The 23,588-nt window shown below is 28.1% G+C and overlaps 1 protein-coding gene across 1 annotated transcript; it reads right to left on the reverse strand.

Moving 5' to 3' along the window:
• Positions 1-16,086: 16,086 nt before the first annotated feature.
• LOC129980653 (speckle-type POZ protein B-like) lies at positions 16,087-16,491 on the reverse strand. The gene has a single exon (XM_056091033.1). It carries the CDS (start codon positions 16,489-16,491, stop codon positions 16,087-16,089), a length of 405 nt encoding a protein of 134 aa, XP_055947008.1.
• Between the last annotated feature and the right edge of the window lie 7,097 nt (positions 16,492-23,588).

Here is a 23,588-nt window from a genome sequence, read left to right on the forward strand (position 1 = left end):
ATAAATTTATTTTTTCGTTGTTTCATTTTTCCTAGTGAACAATTTATTCTTCAGCTCAAGTAAATGCAGACCTGTTGTTACTTTTATTTGTGAAGTATTTGCATTTGAATTGCATGTATATTTTCTGAAATGTAAAAGTAAATACCATTATTCAGTTTCTGAAACAAACATGAAAATAAATTTATTATTGAATTTCCTGTGCTCATATTTATCAACCGATAGAATAAAGTTAAGTAACAGTTACCGAATTAAAATTATTGGAATGTAAAGCGAAAGGGGTTTGATATTTTCCTAAATTCAACTGCGAACGTGCAATTAATATTGATATGGAATTGTAGTAGAAATATTTTTTTTTAAATGTAGAATGAAGGAAGTTGTCTCGAGTTTATTCACCGAATTCTTATTCTAGATTAGTAATAACAGCTGCTTACCTAGAGCAGTAGAATTTAATTTTTTAAATCCATTTTTTTCATGTATTTGAATTCTACAACGATAATGATTGCTGCCGTCAAAACTCAACGATATAAAATGCATTTTCCTAAATCCTTCTCTCTAAAATAAGATTAAAGTTTTTATTAACTAATCGCCTATAGCGATCAGCTGGTTGATCGTAAATATTGGTTGTTTAATTTTAATTTTTTAAAAAGCCCTGTGCATATTTCGATAATCATACTCCTCCAGAGCAGCATTTTAAGCATAAAATTGGTACATTAAAATCTTATTTTAATAGCGCTATTTTTTCTGTTAACTGTATGCTCGAACCTTCCTAATAGAATCGAGTCCCATACGATCACAGAACGTCATTAAAAGCAATACTATTCGATCTATCTTCCGATTTTGCACGTAGTCAGTATCTGTACTTTTAATTCATTTACTATTCATGATTTAAAATACTTAATATAAGAATCTTTCTCCAGTTTTCAATTCAATAATAGAAGAAAGGCATGCGATTAAATAATAGAAACATTGAACATACTGTTGAAAATGGCTCAATATTTTTTTTAAAGAGTAAAATTCACGAGAAAAAAACTGCAGGGAAAATTTGATAACTCTATATAGAAAAACCGAATTTCAAAATAAAAAATCATTTTTTTGCAGTGGTTGTTCGGAAGTTACAGTAGAAAAACCAAATAATTTAGCTTAATTTTTTTAATGAAAAAAAGCACCGAATTGTACATTTAATTTTCATTTCTTATGCGATGTCATAAATTAATATCTCAACTTCTCAAAGTTATTAAAAAGAAATGTACAACTTTTCTGCTCATCGAAAATAAATATCAATTGAAAGTTTAATTGTTCCGTGTAACACAGTTCCGTGTTCAGTATAATCCGATATCGTGCCCGGTACTAGTTTGACGATTTGAAAAGCTGATGATATGCGTACCTTTAGTTTTCCGTGTCAATTAGTAGCGGCGGAACATACACCTGCTGTTTAATCTAGCCTCGGAGAAAACTGAAGTAAAAGAATTTCCTTTTTACTCCTTTCAAAGCTTCATGCCAGATACGCAAAAAAGAAGTGTGGAATAAATTATTGTTCCGCCTGGGTACGCCAAATTTATGGGTGTGTTCCACATTGAATACTAATAATTGTGTTCAATTTAAACTTTCAACTGTAGCATTTTTTCTTTTAATAGTACTACAAGTTGGGATATTCATTTATGTATTGTTTGCATTTTGTACGAAATTTCTTGGCTTATCAAGCGTTGTGGTGATCAACATATGCGCATGTACATAAATTGAATTAAATTTGGTAAATGGTCTTGACACCTAAAAAGCACAATATCGGATTTTGGCTTAAAATTTGTTTTCATTAAATTATTTAAAAAGAATGCTAGTGTTGCTGGTCTACATGTAGTACTTAGTAACAGGAACAGGTTTAAATCTCGGTGGCTCTCCTACCAACAGCAAAGTAAAATTTGTACTAATAGTGATACCTACCTTGGCAAAAAAATTTTTTACAAGAGAAATGAAATCAATTTAGAAGGAAAAAGGGAGCAATGCTTAATTTACGAGCTGCATCACTTGCAAAACATCTAGTTCAAGAATCATTATTTGAATTTACTGACATCCTTAATTATAAGTGAAAATAAATACTGAAAAATCATAACAAAGAATTTCATTGTTAATTGAAATTTTTATATTAGAAACAATAAAGTATCAGTATAAAATACTATAGTTAATTGATTACATATGGTTTAAAATCCCAAACTTCAAGTTAATTTAAATTTAGATATATACAATGTTTTTCTTAATAGATTCTATGATGACAGGTTCAGACGGCATTAGAAATTTTTTCAGGAAAATTATAGCATTAAAAATTTTTAAAAATGAGTATAAATAATTAATATTAGATGCTACAAATGTGTATAATTGAAAGGGTAACATTTTCGCTCTATAAGCGAGTTACTCCAACATTTCTGACATCTTATATGCAGCTTCATGTAATTTGTATCAGCATCTAAAAGTAGAATGAAATTTTAATGACCAAACATGAAGGCAGGATATTAAAAATTTTTCTGCCTGTGACACCATTGCTCCAATATCCTTGCCATTCCTCAAGCATGTCTTTCCGGAGGAGGGCTTTTATATGTGGTTTTGGTATCTTTGTTTGCATATAAAATTGCCCATTTTGCGTTGCGTCCTTTGCCAGTTGATCTGCTTTTTCATTGCCTATATTGCCCGCATGTGCTTTAACCCATGAAATTTTTATTGTTGGTTTTGAAAGCAGGAAACCAAAAATTTCTCTTGCTTTTTGGTTTCTGCTCTTTGGATTTGAAGATGCCATGATACTAGCTCTATTGTCAACATGTATTTTAAAAGTATTGTTGTTTGAAAACTGAGATGTATATTTTACTGCTTCATGAAGTGCAGTGAGTTCAGCTTGGAAAACGGTATTGTTGTCATTCAATTTGGCAGACCAGTGGTAGGATCAGGAATCATTGAACAGAACACAAAACGCAGCTCCAACTCCACTTTCTGTTTTTGAGCCATCTATGAAGATATTGATATTATTTATTTGAGATAAATTTATTCCTTCATCTTCCAATGAAAACTTACTTCAAAGTGCATGCTCTTCCGTAGTATATTTGTATTAAATTTGATAACTTTAATTATAATGGGTTTTGGTCTATTATGCGCCAATTGACAGGCAAGAGACACATTTCCACTTTTAGCATAATTAGTATAGTTCTAGAGACGGGTGCCATTTGGCGATTTCCCGCCAAGCCCCGCGGACGCTGTAATCTTCGGAATTGTATTTCTCAATATTATGACTATTTTCAAGAGATTTAGAATATTGAAGTTTATTAGGTATTAGAATATTGAATAATTTTTAGTTGAAAATTAGAATTTTAATCGAATTTATATTACATACATGACCTAGATTTTAAAATGTTTTTCAAAAAATGATTTAAACTTTACTTTAAAACTTCTATGCCTAAAAAGACTAATATGGACCATTTATTACATCCATTTACAAAATATTTGGATTCTGTCAATTAGAATTAAGGCAAGCAAATGAATTACTAAAGTTTAAATGAATAAATCTTTAATCTGAATTGCTTCGGTCCTGTAGCCTGAAATTTTAAATAGAAATATAGAATTAAAATTAATTTTTTCCCTAGTTTTATAGTAGTGTAAGACTGATTGGCTTAGCCGGCAAGCCAATCAGAAATTTTCCTGAGAATTTCAGGAAATACTGTTTGACCGCCATGCCTGATCAACATGGCGATCAAAGAGTTCTAGGAGAAAAACTATCTTTATTAATAAACAATTATCAAAATTATTCATAAATGTATCTTTTAAAATAAAATGTAGTTTCATTTTTTAATTATTGAATGGATGTAATAATTGAGAGGTACAGATAACTTTTCACTTAAATACTTTATTTTCTTTAATGTATATGAAAAAAGTTCGGAATTCTAAATTACATTCTTTTTAAAGTATATTAAATGCATACAACAATGAAAAAATATTTCTTAATTTTTTCTAAAATTATGCTTGAAAATTTTTGAAATAGTGATACAAATACATTAAAAAAATGTCTAATTCTAAAATTAGAAAAAAAATTGTTGTAGATACTTTATAGCAGATTGCTTATAGCAGAAGTTTTTTTTAATTCAAATTGTGCTCATTGTCTTCAAATTTTTTTTTATCATGCAGTTGTAAAATATGTCCCCCCCCCAATTTTTTTTATAAACTTAAATTTTAATTTGTATAGAGTATTTCGTAACCTATTTTGTTTTTATATTTTTAAAAAATCTACATTGTTATTGTTTCTACTTAATGCTTTTAATATTTAAATATTTTGTATAAATTTTTCATAAAGTTTTAATTTAATTTTATAATTTATATATTCGATATTATTTAATGTTCTTTTCAAATATAAATTTGTTCAAAGCATCTCTAAACATTAAAGATGTATTAAAGCTTTATATTCTGATAATCTTATAGATAAATTTACGATTAGTTATATAAGATCTATACAAATATATGTGTAACATTTTGTGTATCTAATTTTTAGGTACACATTTTTTCATAGTAAAAACTTCAGTGCATAAGCAGCATTTTAAAAATGTAATGGATTGGTATTTGTTATCTAAGCTATTGAAATGTATACTAGTGGCAATACTATGTAAAAAAATGAAGACTAAGACTATATTAAAGATGTAAATACTCTTTTATTAGACATTTGTCAACATTCATTTAATAAGGTATTAAAAATGAAAATTTTGACTTTCCATTTCTAGTGAATTATTTTCCAATTTTTATTCATTAGATAAGTGTCTTATATTGAGTAATTTATTTTTAAACTCCAGTAAACGAAAATTTTCTTCTAATATTTTATTTTATCATTTTTGAAGTATTTGTATTTGGTTGCATTTATATTTTCCGAAATGCAATAATGAATATTTTCTTCAATTTCTGATGCCTGTTTTGTAAATTTATTATATTCTTAATGTATAGTTTTATGCATTGGGTATAAATTTATTTTTTCGTTGTTTCATTTTTCCTAGTGAACAATTTATTCTTCAGCTCAAGTAAATGCAGACCTGTTGTTACTTTTATTTGTGAAGTATTTGCATTTGAATTGCATGTATATTTTCTGAAATGTAAAAGTAAATACCATTATTCAGTTTCTGAAACAAACATGAAAATAAATTTATTATTGAATTTCCTGTGCTCATATTTATCAACCGATAGAATAAAGTTAAGTAACAGTTACCGAATTAAAATTATTGGAATGTAAAGCGAAAGGGGTTTGATATTTTCCTAAATTCAACTGCGAACGTGCAATTAATATTGATATGGAATTGTAGTAGAAATATTTTTTTTTAAATGTAGAATGAAGGAAGTTGTCTCGAGTTTATTCACCGAATTCTTATTCTAGATTAGTAATAACAGCTGCTTACCTAGAGCAGTAGAATTTAATTTTTTAAATCCATTTTTTTCATGTATTTGAATTCTACAACGATAATGATTGCTGCCGTCAAAACTCAACGATATAAAATGCATTTTCCTAAATCCTTCTCTCTAAAATAAGATTAAAGTTTTTATTAACTAATCGCCTATAGCGATCAGCTGGTTGATCGTAAATATTGGTTGTTTAATTTTAATTTTTAAAAAAGCCCTGTGCATATTTCGATAATCATACTCCTCCAGAGCAGCATTTTAAGCATAAAATTGGTACATTAAAATCTTATTTTAATAGCGCTATTTTTTCTGTTAACTGTATGCTCGAACCTTCCTAATAGAATCGAGTCCCATACGATCACAGAACGTCATTAAAAGCAATACTATTCGATCTATCTTCCGATTTTGCACGTAGTCAGTATCTGTACTTTTAATTCATTTACTATTCATGATTTAAAATACTTAATATAAGAATCTTTCTCCAGTTTTCAATTCAATAATAGAAGAAAGGCATGCGATTAAATAATAGAAACATTGAACATACTGTTGAAAATGGCTCAATATTTTTTTAAAGAGTAAAATTCACGAGAAAAAAACTGCAGGGAAAATTTGATAACTCTATATAGAAAAACCGAATTTCAAAATAAAAAATCATTTTTTTGCAGTGGTTGTTCGGAAGTTACAGTAGAAAAACCAAATAATTTAGCTTAATTTTTTTAATGAAAAAAAGCACCGAATTGTACATTTAATTTTCATTTCTTATGCGATGTCATAAATTAATATCTCAACTTCTCAAAGTTATTAAAAAGAAATGTACAACTTTTCTGCTCATCGAAAATAAATATCAATTGAAAGTTTAATTGTTCCGTGTAACACAGTTCCGTGTTCAGTATAATCCGATATCGTGCCCGGTACTAGTTTGACGATTTGAAAAGCTGATGATATGCGTACCTTTAGTTTTCCGTGTCAATTAGTAGCGGCGGAACATACACCTGCTGTTTAATCTAGCCTCGGAGAAAACTGAAGTAAAAGAATTTCCTTTTTACTCCTTTCAAAGCTTCATGCCAGATACGCAAAAAAGAAGTGTGGAATAAATTATTGTTCCGCCTGGGTACGCCAAATTTATGGGTGTGTTCCACATTGAATACTAATAATTGTGTTCAATTTAAACTTTCAACTGTAGCATTTTTTCTTTTAATAGTACTACAAGTTGGGATATTCATTTATGTATTGTTTGCATTTTGTACGAAATTTCTTGGCTTATCAAGCGTTGTGGTGATCAACATATGCGCATGTACATAAATTGAATTAAATTTGGTAAATGGTCTTGACACCTAAAAAGCACAATATCGGATTTTGGCTTAAAATTTGTTTTCATTAAATTATTTAAAAAGAATGCTAGTGTTGCTGGTCTACATGTAGTACTTAGTACCAGGAACAGGTTTAAATCTCGGTGGCTCTCCTACCAACAGCAAAGTAAAATTTGTACTAATAGTGATACCTACCTTGGCAAAAAAATTTTTTACAAGAGAAATGAAATCAATTTAGAAGGAAAAAGGGAGCAATGCTTAATTTACGAGCTGCATCACTTGCAAAACATCTAGTTCAAGAATCATTATTTGAATTTACTGACATCCTTAATTATAAGTGAAAATAAATACTGAAAAATCATAACAAAGAATTTCATTGTTAATTGAAATTTTTATATTAGAAACAATAAAGTATCAGTATAAAATACTATAGTTAATTGATTACATATGGTTTAAAATCCCAAACTTCAAGTTAATTTAAATTTAGATATATACAATGTTTTTCTTAATAGATTCTATGATGACAGGTTCAGACGGCATTAGAAATTTTTTCAGGAAAATTATAGCATTAAAAATTTTTAAAAATGAGTATAAATAATTAATATTAGATGCTACAAATGTGTATAATTGAAAGGGTAACATTTTCGCTCTATAAGCGAGTTACTCCAACATTTCTGACATCTTATATGCAGCTTCATGTAATTTGTATCAGCATCTAAAAGTAGAATGAAATTTTAATGACCAAACATGAAGGCAGGATATTAAAAATTTTTCTGCCTGTGACACCATTGCTCCAATATCCTTGCCATTCCTCAAGCATGTCTTTCCGGAGGAGGGCTTTTATATGTGGTTTTGGTATCTTTGTTTGCATATAAAATTGCCCATTTTGCGTTGCGTCCTTTGCCAGTTGATCTGCTTTTTCATTGCCTATATTGCCCGCATGTGCTTTAACCCATGAAATTTTTATTGTTGGTTTTGAAAGCAGGAAACCAAAAATTTCTCTTGCTTTTTGGTTTGTGCTCTTTGGATTTGAAGATGCCATGATACTAGCTCTATTGTCAACATGTATTTTAAAAGTATTGTTGTTTGAAAACTGAGATGTATATTTTACTGCTTCATGAAGTGCAGTGAGTTCAGCTTGGAAAACGGTATTGTTGTCATTCAATTTGGCAGACCAGTGGTAGGATCAGGAATCATTGAACAGAACACAAAACGCAGCTCCAACTCCACTTTCTGTTTTTGAGCCATCTATGAAGATATTGATATTATTTATTTGAGATAAATTTATTCCTTCATCTTCCAATGAAAACTTACTTCAAAGTGCATGCTCTTCCGTAGTATATTTGTATTAAATTTGATAACTTTAATTATAATGGGTTTTGGTCTATTATGCGCCAATTGACAGGCAAGAGACACATTTCCACTTTTAGCATAATTAGTATAGTTCTAGAGACGGGTGCCATTTGGCGATTTCCCGCCAAGCCCCGCGGACGCTGTAATCTTCGGAATTGTATTTCTCAATATTATGACTATTTTCAAGAGATTTAGAATATTGAAGTTTATTAGGTATTACAATATTGAATAATTTTTAGTTGAAAATTAGAATTTTAATCGAATTTATATTACATACATGACCTAGATTTTAAAATGTTTTTCAAAAAATGATTTAAACTTTACTTTAAAACTTCTATGCCTAAAAAGACTAATATGGACCATTTATTACATCCATTTACAAAATATTTGGATTCTGTCAATTAGAATTAAGGCAAGCAAATGAATTACTAAAGTTTAAATGAATAAATCTTTAATCTGAATTGCTTCGGTCCTGTAGCCTGAAATTTTAAATAGAAATATAGAATTAAAATTAATTTTTTCCCTAGTTTTATAGTAGTGTAAGACTGATTGGCTTAGCCGGCAAGCCAATCAGAAATTTTCCTGAGAATTTCAGGAAATACTGTTTGACCGCCATGCCTGATCAACATGGCGATCAAAGAGTTCTAGGAGAAAAACTATCTTTATTAATAAACAATTATCAAAATTATTCATAAATGTATCTTTTAAAATAAAATGTAGTTTCATTTTTTAATTATTGAATGGATGTAATAATTGAGAGGTACAGATAACTTTTCACTTAAATACTTTATTTTCTTTAATGTATATGAAAAAAGTTCGGAATTCTAAATTACATTCTTTTTAAAGTATATTAAATGCATACAACAATGAAAAAATATTTCTTAATTTTTTCTAAAATTATGCTTGAAAATTTTTGAAATAGTGATACAAATACATTAAAAAAATGTCTAATTCTAAAATTAGAAAAAAAATTGTTGTAGATACTTTATAGCAGATTGCTTATAGCAGAAGTTTTTTTTAATTCAAATTGTGCTCATTGTCTTCAAATTTTTTTTTATCATGCAGTTGTAAAATATGTCCCCCCCCCCCCCAATTTTTTTTATAAACTTAAATTTTAATTTGTATAGAGTATTTCGTAACCTATTTTGTTTTTATATTTTTAAAAAATCTACATTGTTATTGTTTCTACTTAATGCTTTTAATATTTAAATATTTTGTATAAATTTTTCATAAAGTTTTAATTTAATTTTATAATTTATATATTCGATATTATTTAATGTTCTTTTCAAATATAAATTTGTTCAAAGCATCTCTAAACATTAAAGATGTATTAAAGCTTTATATTCTGATAATCTTATAGATAAATTTACGATTAGTTATATAAGATCTATACAAATATATGTGTAACATTTTGTGTATCTAATTTTTAGGTACACATTTTTTCATAGTAAAAACTTCAGTGCATAAGCAGCATTTTAAAAATGTAATGGATTGGTATTTGTTATCTAAGCTATTGAAATGTATACTAGTGGCAATACTATGTAAAAAAATGAAGACTAAGACTATATTAAAGATGTAAATACTCTTTTATTAGACATTTGTCAACATTCATTTAATAAGGTATTAAAAATGAAAATTTTGACTTTCCATTTCTAGTGAATTATTTTCCAATTTTTATTCATTAGATAAGTGTCTTATATTGAGTAATTTATTTTTAAACTCCAGTAAACGAAAATTTTCTTCTAATATTCTATTTTATCATTTTTGAAGTATTTGTATTTGGTTGCATTTATATTTTCCGAAATGCAATAATGAATATTTTCTTCAATTTCTGATGCCTGTTTTGTAAATTTATTATATTCTTAATGTATAGTTTTATGCATTGGGTATAAATTTATTTTTTCGTTGTTTCATTTTTCCTAGTGAACAATTTATTCTTCAGCTCAAGTAAATGCAGACCTGTTGTTACTTTTATTTGTGAAGTATTTGCATTTGAATTGCATGTATATTTTCTGAAATGTAAAAGTAAATACCATTATTCAGTTTCTGAAACAAACATGAAAATAAATTTATTATTGAATTTCCTGTGCTCATATTTATCAACCGATAGAATAAAGTTAAGTAACAGTTACCGAATTAAAATTATTGGAATGTAAAGCGAAAGGGATTTGCTATTTTCCGAAATTCAACTGCGAACGTGCAATTAATATTGATATGGAATTGTAGTAGAAATAATTTTTTTTAAATGTAGAATGAAGGAAGTTGTCTCGAGTTTATTCACCGAATTCTTATTCTAGATTAGTAATAACCGCTGCTTACCTAGAGCAGTAGAATTTAATTTTTTAAATCCATTTTTTTCATGTATTTGTATTCTACAACGATAATAACTGCTGCCGTCAAAACTCAACGATATAAAATGCATTTTCCTAAATCCTTCTCTCTAAAATAAGATTAAAGTTTTTATTAACTAATCGCCTATAGCGATCAGCTGGTTGATCGTAAATATTGGTTGTTTAATTTTAATTTTTAAAAAAACCCTGTGCATATTTCGATAATCATACTCCTCCAGAGCAGCATTTTAAGCATAAAATTGGTACATTAAAATCTTATTTTAATAGCGTTATTTTTTCTGTGAATTGTATGCTCGAACCTTCCTAATAGAATCGAGTCCCATACGATCACAGAACGTCATTAAAAGCAATACTATTCGATCTATCTTCCGATTTTGCACGTAGTCAGTATCTGTACTTTTAATTCATTTACTATTCATGATTTAAAATACTTAATATAAGAATCTTTCTCCAGTTTTCAATTCAATAACAGAAGAAAGGCATGCGATTAAATAATAAACATTGAACATACTGTTGAAAATGGCTCAATATTTTTTTTAAAGAAGCGTAAAATTCACGAGAAAAAAACTGCTGGGAAAAATTTGATAACTCTATATCGAAAAACCGAATTTCAAAATAAAAAATCGTTCTTCTGCAGCGGTTGTTCGGAAGTTACAGTAGAAAAACCAAATAATTTAGCTTAATTTTTTTAATGAAAAAAAGCACCGAATTGTACATTTAATTTTCATTTCTTATGCGATGTCATAAATTAATATCTCAACTTCTCAAAGTTATTAAAAAGAAATGTACAACTTTTCTGCTCATCGAAAATAAATATCAATTGAAAGTTTAATTGTTCCGTGTAACACAGTTCCGTGTTCAGTATAATCCGATATCGTGCCCGGTACTAGTTTGACGATTTGAAAAGCTGATGATATGCGTACCTTTAGTTTTCCGTGTCAATTAGTAGCGGCGGAACATACACCTGCTGTTTAATCTAGCCTCGGAGAAAACTGACGTAAAAGAATTTCCTTTTTACTCCTTTCAAAGCTTCATGCCAGATACGCAAAAAAGAAGCGTGGAATAAATTATTGTTCCGCCTGGATACGCCAAATTTATGGGTGTGTTCCACATTGAATACTTATAATTGTATTCAATTTAAACTTTCAACTGTAGCATTTTTTCTTTTAATAGTACTACAAGTTGGGATATTCATTTATGTATTGTTTGCATTTTGTACGAAATTTCTTGGCTTATCAAGCGTTGTGGTGATCAATATATGCGCATGTGCATAGATTTAATGAAATTTGGTAAATAGTCTTGACACCTAAAAAGCACAATATCGGATTTTGGCTTAAAATTTGTTTTCATTAAATTTTATGAATTCTGTTTTTCAGTCGATTAAAAAGAACTGGGTAATAGAAAAACGATTGCTACATTACTACCTGTTGAATCACCATAATCATGATTTAAAAAGAATACCAATGTTGCTGGTCTACATATAGTACTTAGTACCAAGGACAGGTTTAAATCTCGGTGGATCTCCTACCAATAGCAAAGTAAAATTTCTGCTAACTGCAATACCTACAGTGGCAGAAAAAACATTTTTTTACATGATAAATGAAATCCATTTAGAAGGAAAAGGGAAGCAATGCTTAATTTAAGAGCAGCATTACTTGCAAAACATCTAGTTGAAGAAACTCTTTGAATTCACTTATAATTAAAGATGTCAGTAAAAATACTGAAAAATCATAACAAAGAATTTCATTGTCAATTGAAATTCTTATATTATAAACAATAAAGTATCGGTATAAAACACTATAGTTAATTGATTACTTATGGTTTAAAATCCCAAATTTAAAGTTAAATTTAGACAGATACATTGCTTTTCTTAATAGATTCTATGATGATAAGTTCAAACGGCATTAGAATTTTTTTCAGAAAAATCATAGCATTAAAAATTTTTAAAAATGCGTATAAATAATAAATGCTACAAATGTGTATAATTGAAAGAGTAACATTTCGCTCTATAAGTGAGTTACTCCAACATTTCTGACATCTTATGTGCAGCTTCATATAATTCGTATCAGCATCTAAAAGTAGAATGAAATTTTAATGACTAAACATAATAATTATTAGAAATCTAATTATTTAAAAGTGCATTAAATAATACATATTAAATACATAATCGCAACATTAAAGAATTTTTTTACGTTTAAGTCATTTCACACAATATTATAATTTATTGTTTAGTAGTATTTGATCTAAAAATTCAAATTCAGAAGTTGCAAACTTTAAAAATATCGCTTTTATTTTACTTTTTTAAGAAATAAAAACTAACAATATTTAGCTGGCAATAGTATTTGAATCACCCACAAAATATCTTTGTAAGAGCAACCAAATACAAGTAATATCATGGATGCCGAGAAATTTGAGAACAGTTTATACCAATATTATGGTCTCGTATAAGAAGCCCTCACTAGGGCAAAAAGTAAGGGGTAAAAAAACTTAACCCGAGGGCAAAGGTTAAAAAAAAATAAAAACTGCTATTTTGAAAATATAAATTTTATAATTAAACAATAGTATTGCATTTGACAGTTAGAATGAAAAGATATTAAATACATATTTAAAATTAGTCTGGTATAATTCGTTACAGAGATGACACCAATTAAGTCTATTATTTTTCTATAGAAAAAAATAGATTTCTTTACCATTTTAATGAATAGAAATGGAATCAATAAAATTATTAGGGGAGAACCATATAAATGCGCTAAAACTCAAATTTTGAAAAAAAAAATATCTGTGCTATTTCCAAATTTGACTTTTGGAAAGAAATGTCGCTTTTAACTGTATGCAACAGTTTTCAATTTAAGGTATGTTTGCAATGATAAATTGGATCATATGGTTTTTTCTATGTTGCTGATCGCTTCCATTAAAATGAAAATTTAAAAATAAATGGATAAAAAAAGCATCTCCATTTTCTAATTATAATCTATATCGTTATCAATTATAACATAATGATAAGCAGTAATGTGAAAATAGAAAAGAAAATTAGCCCTAAATTTTATTATTATCGTAATGTTATTTTTCTGAAATAATAGAATAATATGCATCTTAAAAGTTTAATTAATAAAATCATTTTATCGAAATATTATCTGTTCCTACAATATAAGAAAAGCATGAAAAATAGACTAATATTTAAATTTATAATTTACTTTGAAAATACGAGAGCAAACAAATATTCCGATTTCGCCCATCTCTCTGATTTATCCCAAATCGTAAACACTTTACCTTCAAAGTATTTCTTGAAAGAAATGATTCACTTTCAAAAATGAAAACATTTTCTTGTATTTCGAATTACACAAAATCTCTCATTTACACTTTTTGAAAATTACTAATTATTTCTGTCTTGGGTGCGATATCTTAATCCAGAAAGGCGAAACGATAATTGATTTCTTTGGTCACTGCAATATTTTTCTCTTTAAAGAAATTTACTTACGAAGTCTTCATATTTGCTTTCCATAAGATATAATCTTGATACCATTTTAGAGTTTCTATCCCATACTATAATTTATAAATTGGATGGGCAAAACACGTCGTAAGTTAATTTGCTTATTCCTATACATTTCCAAATCTCAAAAAAGAGAAATCTCCCTTCAGCTGAAAGACAGTTGGCTATTGGAGCAAATGATCGATTGTTAAAAAAGAGTTTCGTGTTTCATGATGAAAGCTAGAATAGAACTAATGCAAACACAGGCATTTTCGTTTGTATTTATTTACTTAGCATAGCGTTAACAAGTTGGAATTCAGAATATCACTTCCTTGTTCGGCGGAGCAACAGTAGTATATAAAGGCATGATAATGCGATGCATTAGTGCGATCAGTTTTCATAAATAATCAGAATGTTCTGGAAACAGTATATGTAATCCAAAATATAGGTGATATAGGACGAAAACCCACAAAATGGATTAATAATTATGTCAAATTGAGTAACCATGAAATAATTAATTATAAAGAAACTATAACGATAGGATAGCATAATGTTGTATAAAAAAATATATTATGTTTTTACTTTTAACATTTTTTATGCTGATTCATCCCGAAATTTCCTAAATAATTTATACATATCGAATACATAACATGAAAAATCTAAATCTAAGTTACTTAAAGTTTAAGATCAGAGAGAGAGAAAGAGAATTTATTATTTGTAAGATATCAAATCACTTATTTCCTTTTCACTGAAAAAGAGAAAAGTAAAATTCTTGATTTAAAAAGCTATCTGAGATACAATCATATTTTTCAAAATAAATATATAAATAAAACTGTTCAATGGCTAGATAAAACGTGGAAATAAGTTTGACTTAAATTTTAGCTAAAGAAACTACTGTAATAAAACACACCTATAATTTTTTTAAAAATAGCTAGTAAAAATCGGACTATAGTAACGCAATATCATCGAAAAGATAAATACCTGAATTTTAATTTGGTATAAAAGTGTTTGAATTTTAAAGTGATAAAACTGATAATAGTCTTAGTGCGAGACAATATTTTTAGAAATTATCACTCAAACCATCGAAATTTCATAACATTTTTTTAATAATTTAAACTATTTTAAATAATGTAAACTTACTTTAAAGTGCATGCTCCTCCGTAATATATTTGTATCAAATTTGATAACTTTAATTATAATGGCTTTTGGTCTATTATGCGCCAATAGACAGGCAAGAGACACATTTCCGTTTTTAGAATTATTAGATATAATGACCAATGAACGTTAAATACAGGCGGTTTCTTTTTTTCATGTAAAAAAAATCTTTACGATATAATATAAAAATGTTATTAAAAATTTAAAATCCTTTTGGAACTTTTAAATGAAATTTTGCACTCGAATTATTTAATATATTAACAATTTAAACCAGTGAGAAAAATATTTAAATAAAAATAAATTCGAACAGTTATTTGTTTTAAAATTTTTACAGAAAATATTCTATAGAACTCGTAGGACCGCACTGGGCTTTCTGAGAGGTGATGGTGATGATATTGTTTGAGAGAATCGTAAATAATCACTTAAATCGTACATTTGATTTGTTGGTCATTACGTTTTAAAACAGAATTTTAAATGCTTTTGCACATTTTTAATTATATCTTTTAATAATTGCATTCATAACTTAAAATTATTTATTTTTTATATAGCATTTAATTATTCTGCTTGAATAACTAAAATGTATTGATTAGCTGCTAGGCTATATAAATTTAAAAATTATTTAATGTAACACCTTTTCGGGGAAGGAATATGAAGATAATAAATTTAAAAACTGGGATGGGGGAGCTATTCTAATATTTGCCCTAGGAGCCATTTTATGTATACACTTCCGGAAACAGCTATTGTTTTAGGCATGCCTAGGTGTCTAATATACACATGCAGTGATGTGTTTCATTTTACTTTTTCGCTGTGCTGAAAATCGGCAAGATTTGGGTAATTCCATATTACTAAGAATCCGCTGTACTACTTTTTCAGAAAAATATTGCTCCCTAAATATGATAAAACATGATATTTTAATATTACATAATATGCTATCCAAATTTTCTTCACATTTAAAAACATAAACAGAAACAATGGAACACTATATTAGCAGAGAAAAATAAAAACACACATCACTTACATACTGCTCTGCTAAATCCTAGAGAGGAAAGACTTTTCGATACATAACAGCAGCAGCTAATTTAGGATTCGTGTCCATGAAAGTTTTCCATTCGGCCGAGCCAAAAACTTCCCTGTCATGCTCAATTATACAATCCTGGACATCATTTTTGAGGTCATCGTCGTGATGCAAATCAGCCAGAACTAAAACGTCATAAACTTTGTTCGGGAATAAACTTTCTTTTAAAAAAGAAGAGCACCGTTTTTTCATGGACAGGATCTGATATTTATCAGCAGCTGCGTAAAGCTTGCAGGCACTTTCAAGTTGCATGTCTGCCAGGGAATCTGTGTACATGTACTCCAACATTCGCTGTACTGTGTCGTCCTCCAGATCGGTTATGTCGACATGTCCACTATTCTTCTCCTTCATGTCATTTCTGAACATGCTCATGAACACAGGAGATCTGGAGCTTAAAATACCTCTGTGAGCCTCGAAGGTTTGCGTTGAGGTACGAAGCTTAATATCACAAAAAATCCTATTCGTATACATTGATTTTAACCACCAGAGCATCCACCAGAGCTGTGGTAAGTTGAGGTTTTTCTTTCGCAACAACGTATTCGCTTTTCTTTTTGCCAACTGTCTTCAGTACTTCAGGAGTTATTACTGCACAGGTGAAACTTTTACAAAAAACGGTTCCATCTGAAGAGACATATTCAATATTAAATGAAAGAACATCATTTGATAGATATCGACTTTTGTTTTCCATCAGCATTTTAGAGAATTCTGGTGCAGATAAATTCCTTTTCTTTAAATCATCAAGATAATATTCACAGATTCCACACTCTTCCTCTTTCCCATCCGAATCTATAATAAAAATATTCAATGAAAAATATTTTATACTTTCATCAAATGATATGATTTCTATGTCAATCTTTTTCTCAAAATCTAATCCTTCATTTAAAACGAGATGAAAATCAATTAAATTATCTTTGACTCTACGTTTTAAGCCAGGTTTAAGAAGGCTGAATTTTTCTAGTTTCCAAACGAGAGATCTTCGATTTACCTTGAAAACTGTTCGGGAAGATATATTTCTTGTTATCCCTAATATCTCATTTATCTTCCAAACTGTGCATTGCACTCTCAGAATATGTCCAGAAAGGAATGTCTTTCTTTCGCTTGCGAAAACTTTATTTCGTTCTTCGAATTATGGGAAACCCCTGCATTCTCCTTTTTTGAACGTGTCTCCAAATGCAGTATGTTCCGTCAGGAAAAAACCGTCTTTATCCATGAAGGCGAGTTGATAATTAATTTCTTTCCTATCCGGCCCACTGCAATCTTTTCTCCTAACAAGGAACAAACTAACAAATTTTTCGTTTATATTTTTGTTTCCCTGGGATACAAACGCAACGACCATTTGGTTGCTTCCAAAGAATCAGTAATAAAACAGGGACTATCTATTTGCTGTCCCTTCTTTAACCAATGGGGAAAGTTTTCAATATTCCACTGGAAAATGTATCGATTTATTCCATTATAAGTTTTGGTGGTCATTTTATTATACTTTTCCCATTAACAATTTGTTAAATCGATGATTTAGGAAAATAAAATTCACGATTGTAAGGACGTAGTTTCAAACCATTCCTATTCCTCAATCCAATAGAGGCTTTTGTGTTTCAAGAGTTCGAAATGTAAAGGGAAATTCCCCTTCAGTTGAAAGCTATCTGAATATTGGATCAGTGATTGGTTGTTAACTAGCACGTGATTATATGACGAGAGCTTAAGAGAAGAATTTTTTTTGTGTGTGTGTGTGTGTGTGTTTTGCAAAACACGAGGGCACGATTGTGATTGTTAATTTTTACTTTGTTCAGCAAAATAGTTTCAGCTACTATGATATTCTGATGTGTTCAATCATACAATAATAGGAAGCGATTGGATTTTCTAAAAATAAATTCGGTAGACTGATTAAAAAATATATTGAATAAAATCAAATAAGTATTTAAATAACTAATTTTTTAAAAGAAAAAAAACCGAGAATGGTTATGAAGAATTATGAATGATATATTTTGTTATTTCATTAATTATTTCGTTCTGGTCAATACACCTACATTCAATTAATTAAATCAGAGTAACTCTATTCTGTATACATTTAGAATTTAAATTATTCAAAAATAATATCTTAAAATTTAAATTTAGTTTATCTTTTTTATCACACTATTTATCAATAAGTGAAAACTGGTGCAGTAATTGACGTTCAATTGAAAAGCGGGTTTCTTTTTCTATCCCAGCCAAACAGACGAAGCCCAGGAGTAATGCATCGGTTAAATGCTTTAGGAATGCATTAGTTTTGCATGCTTTCTAGAAAACTACCTGTTTTCTTAAGCTTCAAAATATAGCTTGCAGAGCATCTTAAATTCTTAAAATTAAAATAATACTCCAAGCAATTTAGAATTCCATCGGCTTGTTTATTCTTTCAACATAACAGCGAATCTTACAAGTATTGCCAGATTCCAGAAAGTTTACAATTGATCATCAGCTATTATACAAAAAATAAACGAAATAATATTAACAAAATATGTTTATTAAAGAAAAAAATCGTTTGCTTTTACTTTTTAATAATATTTTAACAAAATAAAAATGGTAGCAGTTATAAAATGTCTGAAAAGGAATCGTCTGCTAAATGTCTATTAACAGATTTAGATTATGATATTTACCGAACAATTAGTCATTCTATAATAAATGTATAGTAAAAGTTAAAAAAGGGACAACAAACAATAACAGTTTCAAATAAATTTTATTAAAAATTAACTCTTTGTTCAACTTTAAAAAATGAATTTGGTTAGTTAGTTTGAAACTGAACTATTTACTGATAGGTAAAATTTCTTTTTCTTTTTTCTTTTTTTTCTTCCTCTTTTCTCTTACCTAATCGGACAATTTTTAGATGAGAACAAATTACATGAAAATCAGAATCGCAAAATAATATTTTGTATATAGAAGAATGCAAAACTTTATAAATTTTGTACACAGTTTAGAAGTTGTATATTTACATCGCAAGAATGAAAGGAAATAATTGTTATTTGCATTCATCTGTTTTGTATGAATGATGTCAATCTTTCTATACTATCCTTAAATACATCAGTTTTGAAACTGGTTGCTTCAGCATTTAAAAAACACAGAAACAAAAAAAAGTAAGTAATCATTAAAAAAGAAAACGCTTTTGCAGCTATGATAAAGCAAACGTTTATTTATTTTCTCTTGTATATTATGTATACAGGGTCCGCTTCAATGCCAATCAGTCCTGTAAACGTCTAGTGAATGCCTTTAGGCATCGACAATTTGAGAAGGAAATGGCTAATGGTAAACACTTGAAATTTTATTGACATAAAAATAACAACAACAAAAATGAAAAGAATAAGTATTGCTTTTAATTTTTTTAAATATGGAAACATTTTGTGCATTGTTGAAAATACATTCGGACATATTTATTGAAGAAGTATTCATGTGTTTATATAGTAAAATAATATAGTAAAGACATTTAATGTCAAATATATTGCTTAACACCATTCTTTTACAATGAGTAACAAATTAATTTACTTATTTAATATGCTAAATATTTGAAATATCTGCAATTAAAGAGCAAAGTCTGAAGTAGAAATGTAGATAAGTAAGTGGCAATTTATTTAATTTATGTATTAGCATTAAATTATGTTAAGACATTAAATTTTTTCCATATAAACTGCATTCAATACCGTTAACAAGGCAAATAATATATATACAATAAACAAATAATAACAATATACCATATATAAAAGAAACATAAACAATTTTTCAAAAAATAATTTCAGCATTTGATTGAAATTAAATTACAGAAATTTAACTTTTCGAGCATTGCTTTTAGCAACTTATTTATAAATAAATTTACATTAATTTTTGAAAAATATCACTTACAATAGAAATAATTATAAGATTTGTCAATATTTCCTGACCCATAGTAAATCTCAAATAATTTTTAATTATTTTCAGTTTAAAAAATTTCCTCTCTGTTATAGCTACTGAAACTAAATTTGTTAATAAAATCATTAAGCAATATAAAATGAGTGAAATAAACTATTGACCCGAAATTCTAATTTTCTCAAACATTTTTCAGAAACTATAGTTTATGCATAAATACGTCGCTTTGATTTTTATCGATAATACTTCCTCTAATTCTGGACGTAAATTGAACTGATCTTGTTCAGGGTATTTATTGAAAGAAATATTCTTCAAAATTTTAAAAAAATGATGATTATAATTATAAGCGATCAAACTTTCCATTTAAAACCAATATCAAAAATTTTACTTTAAAAAAAGCAATTTACATGAAAGTTCTCTTCTCTGTTCTGTATAGGCTAGTCTTCACTATCATAAGAAAATTATTACTTTTTTCAATTTTAGAGATCCTAATATTTCTTGCCTTTAAAATTTCTATTAATATTTAAATAAAATGCTATGATAGTTCTCTATTATCCATGAGTTTATCATTGAAACCCTTAGCAAATTTAAATTTTTTTTCAAAAAGCAGTTATTTAGTTATTTATTTATAGCGCAAGTTAGTTAGTTTAGATTTTCAGAGATTTCAGATTTTTTTTTTGAAAGTTTTTGCTTGCTATTTACAACATTAAATTTGTTCAGCTTTTTTTTTACCACAACACTATTGTGCATATAAAATTAAATTTTAGAATTTTTTTCCTTTAATAATTCTTTTCCTAAAGATGCGACCTGACTTTTTTTCGTCTTATCGAATTTCTTTCAGTTATTTGATAACGGTATTAATCTTGAAGCATACTATTGACCTATTTTACACTTTACCTGTTGATCTTATTTAAAATAATTTATTTTATTTTATGCCTTAATAAACAAATTGTTTCATTTTGAATTTTTTCTCCAAGGTAATGATGCATGCGTATTTGAGTTTAAATTTTATTATTAAAATTACATACAGTGTCTCACAAAAGTGATGGAACACTTGTGCGTTACAAAAGGAAACTGTAATAAAATAAATAAATAAACATGTACAAAAATTTTTTGGGTGTGTTTCATATTTAAAGTTAGTAACAATTATTATATAGCATATATTTTGACAAAATATTAAAATATTAATTTAATAAAAATACAATTGTTCAGAACGGAGCAAAAAATGGCTCACATAAGTGATGGGACACTTACTTTTCCATCAAATATTTATCCAAAAATTTTACTTTTTAAAAGGTTTTAATATTTTGTTGGATTTACTTTTACTTTTAAAACATGATTTAATCTTCTTGGGATGGATTCGACTAATTTTTTTGTGATTTCTGAAGTGATTTTACCCCATTCTTCTTGAAGCACCGATTTTAATTGTTGTTTCGAAGAAATGGTGTGTTTGCGAATTCTTGATTCCAATTCTTGCCAAATACTCTCTATGGGATTTAAGTCTGGAGATTGTTGTGGTGTTTTTATTATTTCAGGACAGTTATACAGCAGCCAGAGTCTAACGTTCAAAGCAGTATGCTTGGGGTCATTGTCCTGGTAGAATTTAAAATCGTTATGAAGGCTCAATTTTCGTGCTGAAGATTTCAAATTTTGCTTTAAAATGTCAATATACTTGTACTGATCCATTATACTGTCAGTAAAAACAAGATTACCAACTCCAGCGGACGACATACACCGCCATACCATAACTCCTCCTCCACCATGTTTTACTATTGGCGCCATGTTCTGTTTGCGAAATTCTTCCCTGTGTTTACTCCACACCAAGATTCTACCGTCAGAACCAAATATATTAAATTTACTCTCATCAGCAAATATAACTTTATTCCAGTAATCAGTTGGATTTTGCGAAAGCTAGTCTGAGTTTTCTATTCTTTTCACTTACGAAGAATTTTTTTCCTGGCTACTGTACCGTGTATCCAGCAGATAGAATTACCCTTCTAATAATCTCAGGATTAACAATTATTCCATATAATGCTTGTAAATCAACAGCAACTTTAGGAGCACTCTTTCTTGGATTTTTTTTAATATTTCGAAAGATAATTCGCTTTATTCCATTGGATAGCTTCCTTTGATGGTCGGCCAGGTCTTCTTTTATCCTGAATAATATGATTCTTTTTATATCGTTTAATGATATTGAAAACTGATGAATGACTCAAATTAACTGTTTCAGCAGTTTTTCTAATAGATTTTCCACGTTCAATATGCAAATTAATAACTAATTTTCGAATTTCAGGCGAAGTTTCTTTTCGTTTAGCATTCATGGCTGCACAGGGCTAAAAAAAACACAAAAATTCCAAAACAAACTGGAGGGAAATACTGCAGACGATTTTATAAATTATTGCCAATTGCTTTTGAGTAAAAATAAAACCACCAAAAATATTTTTATTGCTTATTTGAGACGATTTTTGTTGCATATCTAATGGTGTCCCATCACTTATGTGAGCTATTTTTTGCTCCGTTCTAAACAATTGTATTTTTATTAAATTAATATTTTAATATTTTGACAAAATGTATGTTATGTAATAATTGTTACTAAATTTAAGTATGAAACACACCCACAAAAAATTTGTACATGTTTTTTTTAATTTATTTTATTACAGTTTCCTTTTGTACAGCACAAGTGTCCCATCTCTTTAGTGAGACACTGTATATGAAGAAGGTAAAGAAAAAACGCATCGCAAAAGAGTTCGCACGCCGCCAGATCTTCGAATAAATTCATAATTAAAATTATCGTCTGTTACTTTTTTTATTTTTGCATTTTAGTAAATTTTAAAAATCGTTTGGCATGAGTCCTTGCTTGTTAGTCTTGTTGTAAAGAAGCATTAAGAACATTCGAAAAGTGATTATAATAATCATTGATTCATCATAATAATGATAAATCAATTCGGTATATCACTAAATAAGTAAATTTATTCCATTTTACAGTACAGTATATGATGAAATGCTTTTAAGAAGAAAATAGGAAACGGAAATAAGGTAAGAAAATATTGTCTTCGAAAATTAATTAAACATAACAAGAGATTTATAGTTAATGGCCTATAAGAGATTTAATTCTGATCTATAAACGATAAGATTTCAGTTTTAGTTAATGATTTATAGTCAGGTATTTTTTACAAAGTTAAACTTAAAATTTGTGAAAAATCCAAATTTTAATTCTGTAAAGATTTCTGCAGCTTTTTACCCAAATGTTTTCTACTGCAATTTCACCTGAAAGTATTCGATGAATGCTCAGATCAAACGGCTGTATGGACGTTCAGCCTATAAAAATGTTTTTGTCAATGCAAAAAATAGAAAGCTTAAGCTTCCTTTCGTCAAATTAATGATATATAAACCCGAAACGAAGAGGAATCATATCTTATTCATTGAAGAAAACTGATTAAAATCTTTTGGTTCTGATTGTATATTGTATGAAACTTAATCTAAAGACTAGCTTAATCTAATGTAGTTACAACATGGTGGTGAAGGTGTTCTTGTTTAGGGATACATTTCAGTATCAGGATAAGGGAATTTGGAATTATTTGTTGGATATTTATTAA

Source organism: Argiope bruennichi, chromosome 8 (assembly GCF_947563725.1).
Source record: "Argiope bruennichi chromosome 8, qqArgBrue1.1, whole genome shotgun sequence".
NCBI classification, from domain to species: Eukaryota; Metazoa; Arthropoda; class Arachnida; order Araneae; family Araneidae; genus Argiope; species Argiope bruennichi.

Coding starts and splice junctions, on each gene's coding strand:
- LOC129980653 (XM_056091033.1), bottom strand. CDS start 16,491: ATGTTCAGAAATGACATGAAGGAGAAGAATAGTGGACATGTCGACATA.